Source organism: Drosophila yakuba, chromosome X (genome assembly GCF_016746365.2).
Source record: "Drosophila yakuba strain Tai18E2 chromosome X, Prin_Dyak_Tai18E2_2.1, whole genome shotgun sequence".
Taxonomy (NCBI): domain Eukaryota; kingdom Metazoa; phylum Arthropoda; class Insecta; order Diptera; family Drosophilidae; genus Drosophila; species Drosophila yakuba.
Window position 1 is genome coordinate 13,886,256 of NC_052526.2, and position 20,756 is coordinate 13,907,011.

The 20,756-nt window shown below is 42.9% G+C and overlaps 1 protein-coding gene across 1 annotated transcript; it reads right to left on the reverse strand.

Annotated features, from left to right (window-relative positions):
- Window positions 1-2,401: 2,401 nt before the first annotated feature.
- Window positions 2,402-19,481, reverse strand: LOC6525369 (protein singed). The gene is made up of 6 exons (XM_002101169.4): window positions 18,783-19,481; window positions 5,596-5,876; window positions 3,820-4,240; window positions 3,170-3,739; window positions 2,852-3,100; window positions 2,402-2,762 (listed from the first exon to the last, which is right to left on the reverse strand). Exons 2-6 carry the CDS (start codon window positions 5,798-5,800, stop codon window positions 2,669-2,671), a joined length of 1,539 nt encoding a protein of 512 aa, XP_002101205.1. The 5' UTR covers window positions 5,801-5,876; window positions 18,783-19,481; the 3' UTR covers window positions 2,402-2,668.
- Between the last annotated feature and the right edge of the window lie 1,275 nt (window positions 19,482-20,756).

The following is a 20,756-nucleotide window of genomic DNA, read 5'->3' on the forward strand; positions in this document are numbered from 1 at the left end:
TTGGCCGCGTTGAATTCGAAGGGATGGCAGCAGGGGTTGGATGGGAGGCAGCAGGGGGTGGATGGGGAGCAGCAGGGGGTGGACGGGGAGCAGCAGGGGTTGGATTGGGGGGGATTGGATGGAGGTGCCAGCGTGGGCGTCTGCTGGAGTTTCGCTACGTGTGCGCCATATAACTTGGCCGGCGTCATTGTCATCGTCGTTGTCCATTGTGCACCAAGTGCAGTACGTAATCACAACAGCAGCAGAGAAGCACAGTGGTCTGCAGTCAACATTTTGCATTCACTTACCACTTAATTACCTAGTTAATAATGCATATGCCACATTTTCTTGATAACAACGGGAAAATACAATTAATATATATGTACTTCTTATTACATAAAAAAAAACACTTAATTATAGTACTTGAGCCACAGTGCAGCGACATCGGGAATGACAGCGGCGAAACAATGTGGCAAATGTGCAGGGCTGGCTTTTGGTGGCGGTGGTTGCCATGTTGACGATGGTGGTGGTGGTGGTGGTGGTGGTGCCCACTATTGCTACTCACTCCGTCGCCAAATCTGGGTCTCTGCAAGGATCTGGGGTGTCCTGGTCCTGGTCCTGGTCCTGGAATTGGTACTGGCCATTGCAGTTTGCAGTTATGTCACATGTCTGACTTAATTCATTCATTTAGACGACGACGCTGACAATTGTAGGTGTCGGCTGCGCTGCGCGCTCTCTGTCATTTCGTTTTTGTCCACGTCGTCGACGCAGTGCAGCAAAGGGCAAGGACTGGGAGTGGGATGGAGTACGATGGGATAATGGCTTGGGGACGAACGCCAAAGATAGAGAATAGTTCGGGGTGTACCGGAGCCAGTGGAGAGCCATTATAGCACCGACATTGTCAATGACTGGCGAATTATTATTGCCTGACGGAGGCAGTTGGACGCCAACGAAGTACGCCCCCGCCCATCCACCGGCCACGCCCCCGCCCATCCACCGGCCACGCCCCATTGTTCCTGTGCGCCACTGCCCCATGCATGCGCGTGTCCATGTGTAGGCAGTACATTTGTGTGTGGGTAAGTGTGCTCCATCTTGTTATGACAGTTGGCACCAATTTCCGCACACGTTGCAGGTGGCCCGTGACCCATGACCCGTGGGCGTTTGAAAATGGCGTGGGGGCGCCACCAACCATTTGTCAGCCGGTCAATCAGAAGTTGGCGACCCTCAGACTTATTGCATTACGCGGCGTTATTCCACAGCTGGTCCGCAAATTGATTGCACTTTAATGTTTCGCCTGCGAAATTAGCGCAAGTTTATGAATAACATGCTGCCTTATTCCATGGCATGTTTTTGCATTTAATTTCATGTTAAATCCATTATATTAAAGTGCTTGTTTGAATATCTAACGCTTTTTTGAAATAGCAGTCTATTGCAGAGTTGCATGGGCCGCCGTGTTGCCAGCCAGCGGAAATGGAGATGCCAGATGTACAAAATTAAGTTTCCGATTTAAAATGTAACCGTCAACCGTTTAATTCAAACTATGCAATCTACAAAATAATGCCAACCCCACGCATAATTAGCTTTCCATTGTAGACGAACCCATAAAAAAGGTACAAGAAATTTGTATATATGTATATATTTCATATGTATCATACAAAATTTCCATTTTAAGATTTAGCAACTAAATTGGGTTGAGTTTTTGTTTCGTTTTGAAGTGCACAAATTCAAAAAAAAAAATAGATTACTAATTAATTAATTAAGAAATCGACGCAAATAAATAACAAAAAACTAATTCAATATATGCATATGCTAGATATAGTGGAGTTGATTCCATTGCAAAATCGCCGTACGGAGAGATTTGATGTTTAATTTTTGACTTTGTTTTTATTACAGATTAATTTTTTAAGGTTTGCTTAGCGACTAAATTTTGTTTTGCGTATTAAAATTGCTTGCTTGAGTGGGTGTGTGTGTGTGTAAGTTTGTTTGTGGGTATGCGTGTCTATGTGGGCGTGTGAAGTCTTGTGTGTATGTGTGTGTGTGTCTCCGTGTATTATCGTTCATATCAATATGTATATAAATATATAAATAAATTTATAGGAATATGTGTTGATTTATTTTTATTTTTTTCATGTTTTTTTATGCTCTTATTTCCCCATTTTCTTTTTTCAGTTTCTTTTCCGTGAAGCTTTACGAATCGAATATGTATATATATAGGTGTATATATGATGTGCTTGTATAACCATTACGTCCATCTTCATTTTTGCTGGCCTAGTTGCTGATATATTTGATAAAACGGAAGGACTCGCGACAGAAGTTTTGTTTTTTGTTGTCTACGCTAAAAGATTTCTTGTTCTTGTTTGTTGATATTCTCATCGTATAAAACGTATAAAAAGCTAAATAGGTTGTTTTTAAAAAAAATCTCTCTCTATGTATACGTAGATCTTTATATATAAATATATAAGTTTTGTTTCTTCATATTTCATTCACTCGTATCTCCTTGGGTCTTTTAACGTTTCCTTCCTTTCATTTTCTCGTTCATTTTGCAATTGTTTAGGATCTCAAATTCTTGTGCGACTCTTCTCGATCGATAATTAGGGTATCCCCGCTTGTTTGGGAAGTGTGTGTGTGATTGTAATTGTGATACTGATGACGCCTGCAGCAACCCATTCGGGATGGTCGTGGTCACGCCCTAGAACTCCCACTGTGTGGCCGAATCGGTGCCATCATCCAGCAGCTTGAACGCCCCGTTCTTCGTAGCGCCCAGGTACTTGCCCTGCTGCGATCTAAAAAAAATATAGTATCAGCATTAGTAAGAACTCTTAATATGAAACCGCATTTAAATGACTGCAGCATTTGTGAAATGGGATCCAACCTTATGCAGATCCTGGTCGGCTCACGAAGCTCCAGGAAGAATCCATCGCTGGGCGCATCGGCATCTACCGAGATGCTTTCGCCCTCGATGCGCCAGTACTTGCCGCTGTGCGCCTTCAGATGCACCAGGCCCTTCTGGGCCCGCTCCACCAGGATGGTCTCGTAGGTGGCCTTATTGCACTCGAGCTTCAGATTGCCGGGCGTGCGATAGCCCACGAATCCCTGCTCGCACTTCAGTACCAGAATTGGTCTGTTAATTACCAAAAAGCAATACAATTAGCAATGATAAACACAAAATGGTGTTGCCAATTCCAATTACCTATTGATCAAGTAGAAATAGAACTTGGCTATCTCCTCGATTGACTCCGACGTGGCGAACAAATGGCCAGAGCGCTTGGTGGCCAAGAACTTGCCATTGTTGGCCCGGAACGAGAGCGAGCCGTCGCCGTGCCAGATTAGCTCGAAGAGAGCGTCGGCACAGCGACGATTTCCGGTGGCCTGGATGCCACCGCCCGCCGAGAGACACCAGTAGCGATCCTGGGTGGTGCGAAGGGCCCAACGATGCGCCGACCAGTCGTACTCCAGCTGGAATGTCTCGTTCTCGCCCACCTCGTCCTGGTTGGCCGTCACATCGACGCCCTGCTTCACGCTCACATATCGCAAATTGAGTCCGGCTATAAAGGAGGCCTGGGGCAGCGAATCCTCCAGCGAGAAGAGCTCATCCCGCGTCACCGACGACGAGCGCGACTTCAACACCGCCTTGGAGCCAATCGGCGACAAGTACTGACCCTGACGATCGCGCAGCGCCAGATGGCCACCATGATATTCGGCGCTGAACAGGCAATCCTCATTGCAAACCACTTGCAATTTTCCATTGGCGTTCAGATATCTGTGCGAAGTTAAGGAGTTAGATTAGTTCGATTCATTGTCAAGTCAAGAATTAAAATGATGGCAATCCAAAACACTCACTTGTTGTTGCACGTGTGCAGAGCATAGCGACCGCCCTCCTCGGCACGGAACTCCAGCGTAAAGAGCGTATCCTCGCCCCACGGAATATTGGCATCCACATGGATCTCGTCCTGCGACTCCGACAGATGGGCGAACCGTTTGCGTCCGATGGAGCGCAGATTCACCTGCGGCCGGGCAGCCAAATGTACCGTCCAGAACTCACTGGCGCCGGGCGTCTTGGCCGTGCAGACCAGTTTGTCCGGAGTGCCGCCCAGGAAGTAGCCGCGCGACTCATTCTTCAGCGCCCAACGGCCGCTGCCATCCTCGCTGATGCTGATCTGGAAGCGGCTGCCCGCGTCCCGCTCCTCGCTCTCGCACAGCACGTTGCCAAACTGATCGACCGAAAGGTACTTGTTCAGATGAGATCGTAAGTAGATAATACCTGCAATGGATATAGCAATGAAAGTGTCTTCTTCTTCTCTGAGTTATATAACTGAAATTCTTATCAATATACTATGTTATATATATACACTATATAATACCACCTGCTAGCGCTTGGAATTAAATTTAAAAATCGATTTAGCTCGCACTCTGTCGTCGGTTGGCATTTGGGCTATCGATATACCGAGCATTTAGATTTGGCTCGCTTTCCAAACATTTTGAATGCTATCATCTATTAAGCCATTAAGCCATGTGCTCCATCCGTATCGACCATGTGCAGTAATATTCGGTTGGGAGCTGCACTCCACTCCACTCTAGTCCAGTCCAGTCCAGTCCAGTCCAGTCCAGTGCAGTCCAGGAGCAAGAAATTTTCAATTTGGATGAGCTATTTTAATGGCCACAACGAATGCCGGCTGACTTATGGCTTTGGTATTATAGAAAATGTTTATTAATTGCCAGTGGCAACGACCAGAGCGCCGACTACGAGTAACTATGAATAAAAACCAGTTGCAGTTGCTGGCCAGCTTTAATTATAATTGCTGGCCACGGACACAACGGACTTGCAGTGCCAAGCTCAAGTCCGACTCCAAAGCCAACTCCAAAGCCAACTCCAAAGCCAACTCCAAATCCAATTCCAATTGCGATTGCGATGCAGCCGCCGCCAGGTTGATAAATGATGCCAAATTCGTGAGGCGCTTTGTTTTCTACTCTCCAGCACGTCAAATTAGTGCAACTGGAATTATCCTCCACTTCGCCATGAGACCCCAAATGATTTATGTTGTAAACAATAAGAAAAGTAAAGCAATATAAGACGCCACTAACTGGCCAAGATGATAGTGATTACGCTTGGCAAATGGCTTCGACTGCACCACTTAAGCCCAGGAGTTGGGGTAACTGGTTCGGAATATTGTATATGTATGTAAGTACCACTCCCCTCGGCTTCAAACAAAAATAGAAGAAATAAAACAACACAAAACACAAAAATGACTTGCAGTCGTGGGATTTACACGCTTATCGCTGGTATCTGCAGATAGTGCGGCACATGGATATTATATTGTTTGCCATTCAAATGCTAAATGCCATCGATTGGCCCGAAACCGAATGAAACTCGCCACAGCTGTGATTGTATAAAATAGCAATCGTTTCTGTTTTCAGGCGTAATTAAAATAAGATCTAGACCAAAATCAAGCTTATAATACTTCTTCATAGTATGCAGGAACATTGAAGTATTCTTCCAAGAACCCAGACTACCTCCTCCTTAACAGTACCAATATCTTTACTAACTAACTAACTAACTAACTAACTAACTAACTACTAGCAAGTAAATTCAGTTGATTCTATAGAACTTGTACTCACTTTCGCCGGTGTTCGAGGGTTCCAGCGTCCACAGCTGCTTCTTCTTCAGACTGGCGCCATTGGCGTTGAGCTTGAACCCAAAGGTCTCCGCGGTCATGTACTTGTGCTGGCCATTGATCAGGCCGATGGTCCACCATCCCTTCTGTTGGTTCTGTGAGATGATGTCCCCGTTGCTGTGGCCCAGCTCGCAGCCCTGGCCGTTCATGGTGCTGATGGGAGCAATCTTGAGGCTGTCTCCGGAATCCGGCTTCTTTGCGAGTGGAAAATCGAGCTTAATGTTGCTGCAATGGGAGGGGAGGGGAGTGGGGCGATTAGTTGTCTGGCGAAGCAGGGCCGTAGTCTTAATAGTATTCAATACAAACTCAACAGAGTCATGAATATTAACATGATATAGTTGGGTTGGCAGAGTCTATGGAACATGTAGTTTTGAAGAAGGTTATATATTAAAGTTATCATCTTGAGCCTGGCTTCCAATAACATGATATAGTATAAAGAGATTGTATATAAAGTTCTTAGAGTCTGTATAGTTTATAAGCAGATATAGTGAATTAAGCGCTTTATTAAAGCTATCATCTTGAGCCTGCCTTTGGATTTTATTGCCTACGATTTTGCCACTTTGGTAACGCCCCTGGGTGAAAACATTGATTATTCGTTTAATTATGTAAAACTATCCGCTTGATTGATGAACACTTTGTCGAGTGTGCGGGGCGGCGGGGTGGGTGGGGTGTGCGTGGCGGTTCTGGACGCAAGATTTATGGATTGTCGTCGTCTCTGCGCTGCTCCACCACTACCACCACCACCACTACTGGCTGTCAAACAGGGTCTCCACTGTCTGGACTGTCTGTACTGTCTCCACTGTCTGCCATGTGTGCTGCATGCATGTTGAATGGCAGTGGGTTCTTTGACGGGGGAATGGGGGGGGGGGGGGGTTTCCATACAGAGATCTTTGGCTGTGCCATTCATCTGAACAGGAAATGCAGATAACATTTGCATTACATGGCGACACATGTCGCTGATCCACAACTGCGACTTCAGCTCCAGCTCCAACTTCAACTTCAACTCCAACTCCAACTCCTTTTCTTTTCTCCTTATTCAAGTCAGCTCCAATAAATTCAAATTCAGCAGGCAGCAGTCAGACGTCAAAGCATCGATGACACTCCTCTATCATTGGGATCCATCGATAAAACTGCGATTCCGAAGCAGCAGGTGTTTGGCTTCGCACCCGATGGAACTGGAGAACTGAAGAACTGAAGAACTGAAGAACTGGATCTGGTATCACACCTACTGGGAATACACACCAGCCATCCAATCACCGATCCAATTAATACATCTGGAGCAGTGTAAATCCAACTTTGTTTGCATAATTGGATTAACAAGCGCCAAGCTTCAAGCTGGCCAACTAATCCACGGCAATCAATTTGCGGCTGGAAATTAATCAAGCAACCATTGATGAACAAAACACCTGGTGAATGATGCCACCATGTTATTTTCATAAATAAAGAAATGGTTTTCTTTGCAACAAATGTCGGAGTTTCGGAAAACCGTTTGGCCAACCGTTATTCACTGATAAAAGCGTCTGTGTGGCGAGTATTTAGCAGCTGCAGCAACATTAAGGCCATTAGCAAAGATATATATATATATATGTATATGTATATATATATACAAGTATGTAGGTAGAATCATAATAAACATAAACCGAATCAAGAACAAGAACAACTCATTAGCGTGACGCGTGCCTGCTAATCAGAGCTTATGAATCGCCGGGCCCCGGATGAGTCAACACAACTCCGCCAGCCGAGCGGCAATAAAAAAAAAAGTAACTGGGGAAAAAAAGAGGCGCACAGTCAGTAACGCTAAACATAAATTAAGAACATCAAGAAAAAAAAAAAGAAGGAGAACTATATAAAAAAAAAAAAGAACTAAAATAAATAAAAAATATGACGGGGCACAGAGACTAATATGCGAGGAGCAGAGAAATGAGAGAAACAGTCACGGGGGCACAATAATCATAATAAATAAGCTGGGGCAACACAGCAAACAGAAACAGTTGATGCCACAAAAGGTGTGTATGTGTGTGTGTGTGTGAGTAGAGGGAAAGGGGCAAAGGAGGCAGTTGGATTTTGCATTCTAATTTCTCAAAAAGGCAAGCAAACACAAAAAGGGGCGATATAGGAGTTGAAGACAAAAGCGTGACAGCGACTCCTACATTTTCCCACTTTTATATTTATTATCTTTTTTTTACATTTTTTTTTTCTTGGCGTTCATTTCTAGGCGTTGGCTCCTGAACAGAGGAGGAAAAAAAAAAAGAGAAATGAAACATAAAATTGGCCAAAGGACGATGGCCTGGGCGTTGGCTTAAAAGCAAATCGCAGATGGCTGATTAACATCATATGAAAGGCAAACGAAAATGAAATGAAAACTCACATAAAACGAGAAATGAGAAATGAGTGCCAAAATTGCACAGGGAAATACAAACAATCAGTTTGAATCTGATAACAAACAAGTCACGAAAAACTGTCATTAAGCTGAAACCAAGAAAGTATCTTTGCATGAAGAGTTCCTAAGAATACGATTTTCTAAAGCGCAAGTAGAATAGAGTTTTTTAAAAGAGATAAAGAATATTTTCATTATGTTATTGCTTGTTTTAATATTATTAAAAATGCATATATATGTACATATATACGGTTTATTGTGTGTGTAACTTTTGGCCGCTTTTGGGTATCTTTGGGTTTTTTCTCTTCACTTTTGGAGTCAACGCTCGCTACTTGGATGCCTCGTCAGCTTAAAAGTTTTAGCCGTACCTTCAGCTCTCACCTTTCCCCGCTTATTTGTTAAGCAACTTCCTCTTAACGTCTTTCGACATTTGTTTTTCAGGTTAAATGCAATTCGATAGGCGAAAATGTTGAAGCAATTTCGCTGGGAAATTAATGTTGGCCATTTACAAGACGATTTCCACACTCGTGAGCAGTGCAAATCATAATTAATTATGCAAACGAGTCGTTTCTTTTTTTTTTTTTTTGTTTTTTCATTTAGTTGGTTTTATGCAGGGGTCAGACTGCAGATCTCCGGGGAAGATACACAGAGAGACACGTCCTCAAGCAATTAGACAAAGCAATGTTGGCCGGGCAAATACAACAGTTAGACACCGTTGCAGCAGCAGCAGCAGCAATAGCAACTTGCAACAGCAGCAACATCATCATCATTGCCATTATCATCATTATCGGGGAGCCTTGGGGGCACAAGCAGCGCCAATTACTGCAAATGGAGTGCCGGGCATCGCCAAGCGGAACAAATGCAGCCGCACTGCCTCCACATCCACCACATTCACATCCACATCCACATCCACATCCATAGCCATATCCATCCGTGCCCACATTATCTAGGCGAATATCCACATCCATGTTCGTGTCCATAGCGATGCCAAAAGGCGCAGAAGCTGTTGCCAAGTGGCTTTGATTCGGCCTTTGTCTGCGCTCACTACCCTGCCCTTGAAAAGTGGAGCTCTTGGCTTTTGCAGCAGGGAAAGTATTTGCAAGAGAAAATACAATCAATAAATTATATGATTTGTTGATGTTAAATAACATCTTCTTAGAAATCTTGTTAGTCTTAAGAGTTCTTTTGCATATGGCAAAGCTACTTCAAAGAAGAACCTATTCTATTCTGCTTTTTCAGAAAACTTAACAAATTTTTGCATGATGCAGTTCTCAGCAATAATACACAGTTCTAGCACAGTTCGCAATAATAGCAGAAGAGTAAATTAATAAACAATTGTTGTTAATGTTTTTCCAGGGTATCTCAATGCTCGTTCCTTGGAATGGCACATCTTCTTGTCTGCTCATTATTATTCCGCTGTTGCTCCGGCTTTTTCTTCTTGCTTCTCTGCTCTGCTGGCAAATCAATTAAATTACACTATCAATATCGCCGATTGAATGTCGCTAGTTTGTTCCCATGTTCCAATGTGTGCGTGTGTGCGTGTGTGTGTGCGTGTGTGTTTGTGCGAATTTCTGCAGCAATTGTATTGCAGGTGTATGTGGTGTATCTGTATCTTTTATCTTTCCCTTGATGTGCCTCATGTGTATCTGTATCTGTATCTTTGTGTGTGTGTGTGTGTGTGTGTGTGTGTGTGGTTTTTTGTGTGGCATTATTAAAACGCAATCTAATTAAATGAAATTGCACACGCACACTACGACATGTGCTGTGTGCTTTTAGCAAATTACTAAAATGTAAAATATGATGGAAGCTTTATCGCATCCAGCGCACCTTTCACCAATTGACGTGCTGCTCTGCCAGCCTCTCCACCTCCTCTCCCCCCTCTCCTCCCCCCCTCTCCTTTCTCACCCCCCTCTCCCCTTTGGAGCGACCAACCTGCTTTTTATTTTGCGTGTGTTTCGCTCTCATGCGTGCTCTGCCTGCGTCGCAGTCGCTGTCGGCGTCGCTGCTTCTGTGTTGCCTGTTAGCTGTTGGCTGTTAGCTGGTTAATGATAACGGTACAGCTAGCTAGCAAGCTAGCTCACTGGCTCACTAGCTCACTAGCTGGCTAACTGATAAACGCAGTCGCATTCAAACAATGCGAACAACAGAGGAGTTCCGAGATCTGAAATCTGAAATCCGTGGCCAGGTTGGGTTTCCAGTGCAGCTGTGCTTGGCCATTCGTTCAGCTGTTGCCACTTCATCTTCACTGTGGTGGCCTGCGAGCACAGTGGGCACTCCATATAACGAACAATCCAAATTAATCAACAGAGAAATGTTAAAGTAAAGAGCACCTGATTATAATATAATACATATATATAATACATTGTGATTATATCATTGTACCCTTTTGCTTTTGATCTGTTTATCGTAATTAAATCCAGCATTAACATAGTTATTATATAATTCACATTTACCCATGTCATCGAACAGTATTCATTTGTAATAGGATTGTCAAACTCCACTTGCTCTACTTGCAGCATTTCTTATACAACTTGTGATCGCAACAAATGTGTTGCATAAACGCTTCCCATTAACTGGCCAATTTCCATGCATTACTTTTCTACATTTTCGTCGCACGTAAAAGACCCGACATGATTTTGGCAATTTTTCTCTCATAAACGCAATAAATCAGCTAGCAAAAGACGCAGACATCGATTGTGCGATTTTCTTTCTTTCATTCCATGCTCACTGCTCTTGTAAAGCATTTTATAAACAGCCTTAAATGAGGCGGGGGGAGGGGGGGCTGAGAAGTATGCTGCAGCATACGGTATATTTTACTGTAATGCAGCAGCAGCAAATGGAGCAGCATTGGCGTTCTGAAACTACAAACACATGCGCACAGATCATCTACGCCTAGCCTAACAAGCCATTAAACGTGAAGGGAGGGGATTGGAGGGGAGTGGGGGGATTGGTCTTACAGTCTCGACTGCTCGGCTTCTGAAGACTCTCTTCTGGCCAAAGAAATAGAAACATTGAGCAGGCACTAACATATAGCATATAACATATAGCATATACAAACAGACAGCGACTGCTACAGTTAACGAGGCTCGCCATCAAACTCACTGCAGCACCTGTCTCTGTTGCACTTTCTTCTTGCCACCAAGTGGCACGTAGCGCCCTCTCTATCCCACTTGCAACTGACGCACGCGCGCACGCGCTCTCAAGCGTTGCAGCATTGCATTGTGATCGTGTTCGTGTTGCGACTTTTATGGCTGTCAAGAATGCGGCGCAACAGAGCCAAGGAGCCACAGAGAAATGCGAGTGCCGAACATCTGGATACCCTTTCGATATCTTTGGCAAATATAGAGATAGTTTGTAAATGCACTTTTCAGTACGTAGAAATATATTGAAATCGATGAAAATCATAGCCATAAGTGAAGTTAGCATAGATAAACTGAACTGAAACAAGTATGATCCAATTGAATCTAATATGAATTTAACGAAAGCTTAAAAATATCTAGTGTAAATTCTAAAATAAATGATAAGAAGCTTTCAGGCATATCTAGTACCTTGAAACATAACATACAGGGTATATTCGAGCGGAGATACTCGAAATGTGAATAGTGAATAGTGTATAGTGAATAGTGAGATGCAAAAGCGTTTACACCGCGCACACACTCTTCAGCTTGATGAGTTGCCTTGGGCCTGTTATTTATAAACCATTTTGCGGTTGTTTATTGTTTTCCCCCCTAACACAGGCGTTGAAAACAAAAGAAAACAACTTTCTTCATGTTTTTTTTCCTATTTTTTTTTTTTGGCGAAGAATTTACATGCTTGCAAATGAGATTTCGCCAAAAGACGAAAGGGCACACGATTATTTGCAGTTATGCAGGCCAGCCAAGAATCGCATCGAATACAAACATATGTATTTAAAAGCCATTATATATGGCCATCCATGATCAGTTACGATAATTGCGGACACGCTGTGATGGCACACAATTGTTTGCCCGCTGCTGTATACCGGTGCGAATTGTTACATACCCATAATAATGAAGCCTTACGATCGACGACCACAATTCAATTAACGACGAATTCAATAGCCGATGTCGATCTCGATCTGGTCTACATATCATCTGGTCTTCAACCGGCGATCGTTTGTCACGGCAACCACTCAACTAAGATCAACTCAACTCGACCACTCATCAACAGGTCACCTTTCCAATTGTTTTATAATTACCCACCGCAACGCTTTTCTTTTTTTTTTTTCCACCTCTCTTCTTTTTTTATGTTTTTTCTATTTTTGCCGCCTTTGCATTTTAGAAAGCGCCAAAACAAGTGCAGCAATCAATTATTACGAGGCAAAAGATCGACGGCTTTAAAAGTAAAAGTCTCCCAAACGAGCGACAATAGATTAACAATATGTTGTAGTTTGGTTTTCGGTTTTTAGTTTTTAGTTTTCTGTTTTCTGTTTTTGACGGTTTGCCAAAAACCGTTAGAACCGCGCTGGCGTTCGCAATCGAAGTTGGCTCCAAAGCCCAGTGTTATGCAAATTTGGAGCCCAACGGCGGCCTTCTTCTACCCAAAAATAACAAACCGAATTCGGTTTTAACGATATGCACGGTGAAAAACGATGAAAACATCATATAAAAATATATAGTTTTATATTTGTTACGTTTCTCTCAGTGTATGCCATCAAAACAGAGCCGATCCAGTGCAATTTACAGTTGAAACGAGACGATCAAACGGACGGACAGACGGACAGACAGACGGACGGACGGCAATCAAAAAATCAAAATCAATAATGAAATGGAGTGATTTCAAATAGAGAAATCAATGAAAGCCACCAAAAAAAAAAAAAAAAAAGCCAGACCAAACCAAAAACTGAATGAAACAAGACTAAACGGTTTTGGGTTCGAGTTTCGAAATCCATCTCTATCTTTTCTCCTCTCCTCTCTTCACTTCTTTCTTTTAAAGATTAAAGCGAATAGAGTGTGGGGGGTGGGGGCAGAGAATATACCATATATACCATATACATATACATATATCAAATGGACGGATAGACGGGGGATGGTCTGCAATTAAGTTGAGATTTGGTTTATTGAACACATCTGGGGGCATATGAAAACATCTGTGGCATGAGATACAAATGTATCTGAGGCAGAGGCAAAGCAGTTAACGGTCTTCTTCGTTTAGTTTAGTTACGTTTCGTTTCGTTTCGATTCGTTCGCTTCATCGTTGTTGTGGCAACACTGAAATTACCGCTGTGCTCTTGGCGAAGCAGGTAAAATGATTTATGCGCCAATTATATATGAACGCCGACAGCAGAGAGCGCGGGAAAGTCGCTTGGAAAATCTCCGAAGCGTTCGACCCACCGTCTACCACATTTAAAAAAACGAGCCCCCCCCTCTTCCCCGTACCCCTCACATTAATAATTTGTTCGCATTTTCAATACATAATAACAATGCGCATAAATATCACGGAGTCGAGCAAATTGCATAGAGCAGATGCCTCTGGCGGGCATGAAAAAATGCATTTTTACCACCGATCAATATTTTGCCATCTTTCACAAAGAGTCAATTCGAATTAAGGGGCTGGCCGTTGCTCGTTGGCCGTTAGTTGGTTAGTTGGGGCCATTCAATTCTAATTTATTATTATTATTACAGCCATGAATTATTTGCAGAACTTGCAGCTGCATATTTCGCTGAATATTAGTCCATATACAAGTATTACAACGAAATCCGGATTAGAAAATTATATCAACTCGAATATATGTTTATACAATGTCCTATCAACTGGAATATATATTTATATATTGTCCTATCAACTGGAATATATATTTATATAATGTCCTATCAACTGGAATATATATTTATATAATGTCCTATCAACTGGATTATATATTTATATAATGTCCTATCAACTGGAATATATATTTATATAATGTCCTATCAACTGGAATATATATTTATATAATGTCTTATCAACTGGAATATATGTATATTTATATAATGTCCTATCAACTGGAATATATATTTATATAATGTCATAGCTCTCTTATAACGTGTCTTGTAACGTGTCCTAAAAGTGAGTCTGTTAACTTAAAATACAATGTTTAAATTGGGTATTTTGTGAGTTTAATTAGCTGGCAAGTGCTGAAAATGATCGCGACAAACTATCTTTAATTTCGGTTAACCTCAAACTGAACCTGGAGCTGAAATGTCTGCGACCGAAGCGCCGTGGCATTTATGTCTCACTTGACAACCAGCTGGACCAGTTGTAGTGGGACTCGCATTCGCTATCGCATTCGGAGTTGCACTGGCCTCCAGTCACTGCTGCACTTCACCCAAAAGCATCTTTGGCATCTGGTTGCGGTTTTTTTTCCCATTTTTCTTCTTTTTTTTTTTGCAGTTTTTAGCGCAACAAGTTTATCAGCGGCGCACAACTGCAACTGCAACTTGCACTTGTGTGGCATGCGCCACTAGCCACTTGCCACGCCCCCTCGTAAGCCAGCCAGCCGCCTTCCAGTTTCCCGGCCCGCAGCTAAATGCAAAAAAAGTGCCAAAAGAAAAGATGCTTTGGACAAAATGAATTTCTGTGGCGACACCACTGCGAAAAACCCAAACGCCATTTACCACCCGTCGCTGAGAAAATTAGCATAAGTCTCGCAAAGATGCTCACAAATTTAAGCCATTCAAAACATATCCATTTTGTTATATAAAGCAGCGAGGAAAAATGCACATAAAACATAAAGCGGTTGCAGATGAACCAAATGCCACATAAAGTTATCAAATTATTTGTAAATTTCTTTGTGTTCAGTTCAAAAGTTTAAACAGTTTAAGCTTTGACTTTGCCTTTGACTAATGGAAGTTATTTAAACCTAAGAGCATGTAATATTCTTTTTAAAATTAATGTTCAGCAATTGTAGTAAATCTTTTGTTTGCATATCATTCACAGCACATTCATTGTCACCCCTTCGATTGTCAATTATCTGGGTAAGTCAAGTGCAGCCAAGTTGGGATGCAGTTAGTTGTGTTGATAAGTTGGTTTCATAAATATGCATTTCGCTTTATCGAACGGAAGCGCTGATATGTTTGAGCCGCCCGCTGGATGCCAAGAGGCCAATGAACCCGACCAAATATCATCGGCAGAAAAATCTGAAAAGGCTGACGGCAACGAGCAGCGAGCATATCAATTATTTGTACTGCAATCGCTGCAAGGAAATGGGAATGAAAATGGGAATGGGAATCGGATTGGGAATGGGTATGGATATGGGTATGGAACCAAGTGCAGCAGAGACGACGCCGGTCCAAGATTTCAAAATACCCTGCCCATTTGCATTGATAATGCACAACAACAGCAACAAGAACAAGTGCGGGAAGTCAACGCGGGCCATTGATATATGGGCCTTAAGTGAGTTTTTTAAGTTGGCAGCAAAGGCGAAACACAAGAGGCAGCCTGCGCCTGTGAATCACAAGTAGTCGGGGATGTAAGGAGTCGTTGAAAGCGAAACCAGTCAACGAGAAAAAGCAAATACAAAAAACACAAAAAGGAGTCAGCAGGAGTAAGGAACAGGAATAAAAATGCAACGGGGGAAGTTGGAAGGGGGGGAGACACATGAGTCAGCCAGCAACAGCAACAGATATACGGGAGTACTGGCAACAGAGCCAAGAAACCGAGAAACCGAGAAAACTTGGGGGCGTCGCTCCGTTGCCTAAGAAACTAACAAAGAGTTCGACTCGGAATCGGAATCGGAGTTGGAGTCGGATTCGGATTCGGAATCGGAATATCGCTATCAGACGGAACTGAAACCCTTTTGTGACCCGCAGGGATGGATTACGATTTGATTGCCAGAAGGCGCACAAAGAAGTGCCAACTCCAAAGGGTAAATAAGTAAATAAGCGATAATGAAAGGGAAATGCACTTGCAGGCGATATAAATAGCAACGTGCAGATGCCATTCAATACAATTCGTTATTTGATTAATTTAGAGTAGCTGTATAATATTAAACTAAAGAGCTGCTTTCATTTAATGAAGAAATATACATTTTAATGCACAAATGTGGCGCATCAAAAATCGACTTTAAATGCAAAATCGAACAAAGAAATGGATGAAGAAGAAGTGTGCCTTCGGGAATATTTATACAGGCGATATATATAGCTTATCCCGTGTGGCTGGCATTCCGTTCAACCCCAGACACACCCATCGCCACACCCCCTACCCCACGCCCCTCACCCCCTCCGGCAACAATGAGTGCGTAAAGTGCGTTCAAGGACGGGCGACAGCTGCAATTGATGACAGATACGCGGGGGGTTGGGGGATGGCGAAGGGGTGTGGGTGTGCGGAATAAGGAGGAGGGGGAGAGGAGGCGACACAAGACGGGGGTGTAATGCGAGCATATGCAGCCGAAATCCACAAACAAGTACATAGGCACACTCCCATAAATAAGCGCATACATACAACAGGGGCCACAAATATAGGCGGTGTTTTTTAAAATGCTCCAATAAATTACGTTACGTTTAATCGTAAATAATATAAATACAAAAAAACAAATTTCAGTGCGCTTTGATTCATTTGTATATTGAAACACCTTAAATAACGAAACATTTTTTCGTTCAATACTAATGGAATGAGCACAGCTGTATTGTGTGTTCTTCATCTTTGGCAGAATGTTGCGACAATGGCTTCTGCGGGCAAAGAACTTCAAGCGGCGAAGAAGTGAGGAAGCAGCTCGCCGGGCGGGGGGCAAACCAGGGAGGGGGTTGGGGGCACTGACTTGAGCCAAGGTGGTGTGGGTGTGGGTGTGGGTGTGCATTGCGAGTGGGGGTTTGGAGCGGGGGTTGTCTTTGTCGGTGTACCTGATTTCCGGCGCGCAGCGGAAGCATTCGATTGCCATTCCACATAAGCAACCGGCCATATGCACGTATACTCGTATATATGTATATCTATATATATATATATTTGTACAAATACATATGTATAAGATATGGGAGACGCTGCCATTAGCACAGGCAAAATCACACAAACAAAACGTGACTCAGTGTGAGGGGTTTTATGTGCCATAAGTCTACCTTCCTGCCATTTTCAGGGGAATTTCGCTCCTGGCATACTAATTGATCCCGAGAACCGAAACGAAAAGCCGGACGGGCTAAAATGCAAAATCCTCATTGAAAATTATTGATTTGCCATTTTACTGGGGTAGGGCAGGATACCAAATGGGGGGAGGGGGGTGGAGTGACAGGGTGCCGCCAGGGGGTGATTGTGCAAAATGAGGCAGAAACGCACTGTGAAAACAAAAGAAATATCCATGACGTGTCGTCCGTCCGTTCGCACATCGCCCACCATGGGTCCAAAAGCAAAAAAAAAAATGTTTGTCAAAGCCAAATTGTAATTTTCCAATTGAATGCAATTCCTCGAAAGAAAAATAATACCCTACCCAGTTGCAGTGCTGCCTTAACTTTGGGGTCGAACTTGATAAAGCTTGATATTTGAAATATAAGAGCTGTTTCTGAATCACAATTATAAATGAATTAATGTAGAGAAAGAAAACTGTTCAATGTGAACAATTTAATGATACCGGATTTGAGAATTTATGAAATTTACATGGCGTAACTTGAATAATCCTCTTTAAAATGGCTTAAAAAGTGCAAATACTTTATCTTTGACCTGCGCATTTCCATTTCCCATTGCGCTACTCCATTTCTTCCAGTGCAGACGGACGGCAGGACAAACGGAACTTACGGACGGACTGGAGCGGAAGAGCAGACACGGATACATACACACGAATACGTATAGGAATCGGATTGGGATGGATTGGATGCGTTTTTGAGCGTGGCAACAAAGGACCAAAGAGGAAAGTCCGTGCGGCCGAAGGAGAGGAGCTGGGGGAAAATGTAAACAAGGCAAAGCCAAACTTGAAGAGGGAGCGCTAAGAGAGAGCGAGAGAGAGAGGAATAACGGTTAGAAAGGGGGCGGGGCCATGAAAAGGGGGCGGCGGCACCTTTACTGCGTGTTTATGTCTGTTTATAGTTGAACTTGAATGATTGAAACGAGTCAAAAGAGAGAAGAGTGCAAAAAGCCAAAGAGAGCAGAGTGGAGTGGAGCCGAGAGGAAAGGAAAGACGAGGAGAGGAAGAGGAATGCCAATGTCAAGGCAATTAGCCAGCCGAAAGCCGGTTGGAAAAATCAGCGGCCGAACTGGAAAACAATGCCACAAGGTGGAGCAGCCGAAGGAGAGCTCAAAATGAAATGCTAAAGTGAAAAATGCTAAAGCAAAAACAAAAAAAAAATGAAGAGACGGAGAAAAACAGAAAAACAGGCAGCGAAGCGAACTGACAACTGCCATAGATTTTATGACTTGCAAGAGGCCCAGAGTAAAGACCGTGGCCATTGGCTTTACACCTGGAAATGGAGCAGCAGCAGCCGGCTCTGTCTAATTTGCACAAGACGTCTGGAAGTAGAGATGGTCGCGTGACACGATTATCTATTACGCTTGTCATTTTCCCCATTGAAAACAATTAAGTATCCTCTTTGCAATAAAACAAATCCTACGCTCCAATTTCAATCTTAATGTTAAAGTGCACGATTATTTGCTTGAAATTGTATTGCTAATGAGAGGCAACAAGCCACACGAAATTCGAAATATTTATTACATTTCTTGGAAAATCGCAAATTTTCCCGTGGCACGAAAGGGAGCACGAGCCTGGGCCATCTCTAGGCTGGATGAGAGAGCGAAGGCAAGGAGAGGAGAGCCATCTTTGGGCAAGGAATTCCACTTACTTTCTTTGCTTTTGCTGCTCCTTCTTTTTGGCTCTATGCTCTTTGCTGCTTCTGTTGTTGTTGCTGTTGCTGTTGCTGCCGCTGTTTTTGTTGCTGTTGCCGAAGTTGTAACTGTTGTTTTTGTTGCTTCTCGTCGAGATCGAGATGTCACTTAGTTGCTTGTTTTATAGTATTAGTTTGCTGATTATTATCCTGTTTTCGCGTTTTCTATTTAGCACTCGCTCTCTCGTCTCCTTTTCGTCTGCCTTTTAGCCGGTGTTTTTTCAGTGCGTTTACGTGTGCGTGCGTGTGTGTGCGTCTGTCGTCACACCCTTCACTTCGCCAATTCGAATTTCGAATATATATCTCTGGGAATATCTGGAATATTTTTTTTGGCCAACAAATTTCTCACACTCACACAATGTAAAAAAAAGTGAAGAAAAAAACGTAAACAAATCACGGTCAGGGTGGCAATTAATTTGTAATTTCCTCTATTTGTTACCCTGCTCAAATTGGCAGAAGGCAATCGAACGCTTTGCTTTGTCCGGCTCTATTTTTGGTATGGCAGAAAAGGATTTTCACGATTCGAGATTTCTGATTGCAGGTTTTTCTAAGACGAGACGCATGCGCGCACAAAACTTTAAGTTTTACTTCTGCGAGAGAGAGAGAGAGGAGAGAACGACCGTTCACGAACTGCACTCCAGTGGGAATGAAACCCGTTGCGAGCGTAGCCGCGCTATTTGTATCGCCCGCCAGAGATGCCACTGTTACCATCGCGGCGATTTCTCGCCATAGCAGCGCTCTGTTAGCACTGCCGTTTAGCTATCGTTTTAACTGAAATAAATGAATTAAATACTTGCAATAAGCGTAGCTATATGTGTAGTCTAATATTGTATAAGCTAAGCAAATAAGAAACTTATTACCAGCTTTTATAAAGGAAAAGTATATAACAAATTGTTGTCAAGAAAACACACAGAGAAACTTTAGCGGAAAAAGTCTAAGATCGCAGCGCAGGCGAAACAAGAGCCAATTGGTCGTCGCTGTTGGCTAACAGCAACAGAGCAGGCATCTGCTAGCCAACAGCGCTGTTAGCTTTCGCGCGGGTTTTAAAATCCGAAATCGTAACGGTCCCTGGGCAAAGGAAATGTGCATAACTTAAGCGCATTGCATATTTAATTGCAGATGCAGCCCAAAAGTGCATCCGAAACTGCAGCTGGCCACCCGAGAGACGCGTCTCGGCCGTTTTGCTTGGCTGGCAACCGAGACTTTGGTAGAGATGCTTTATGCTCTAATAAACTGCACTGCATTTGCTTTTATTGGATGTTGCACGTTAGTTTCGGACCTCCGCTCCGATTCGGGTCCGGATTTCACCAAAATCCTTTAAATCAACACACATGAATATTTATACTGATTTTAGATTTTACAGTTGTTAATCACTGAATATTACTGGCGGCCGTCTCCGCTCTTCACGGCTCCTTGACTGCCAGCAATCTTAAGCGGAGTTAATTATGCTCGCAAATTAATGTTAGACTGCATGCCAAGTCATTTTCAATTCACCTGTGCTTTTTTTAAACACAATTTAAGCTCTAGCAGTCCGCGCTCTCTGCTAAGTTTGTCGCCTTCACAGTTCTGATTTGAACTGTTGTCAACGCAATGTCGCATTTTACCCAGGGTTGTCATGCCAGAAACTGTTGTATTGATAAATAAATTTAAAAAAAAACTTAAATAAACAGGTACCTGACATTCACAATTGTTCCAGATTAAACCTTATTACATTTCTAGAATTTATATATTTAAGTGCATTTGTCTAAATAGTAACAATGCTGTTCACGGCCTATGAATAATATGGAAATATTCAGAACTATGCTAAACGATTTTTTCTTTAATATACGTCTTACGATTTTTTTTGGTAATATTAATTATTAAATTACTTTCGAATTTCAAAAATAATTTTAAAATAACCGTTCTAAAGTCGTCGACATATGGTCACACTGG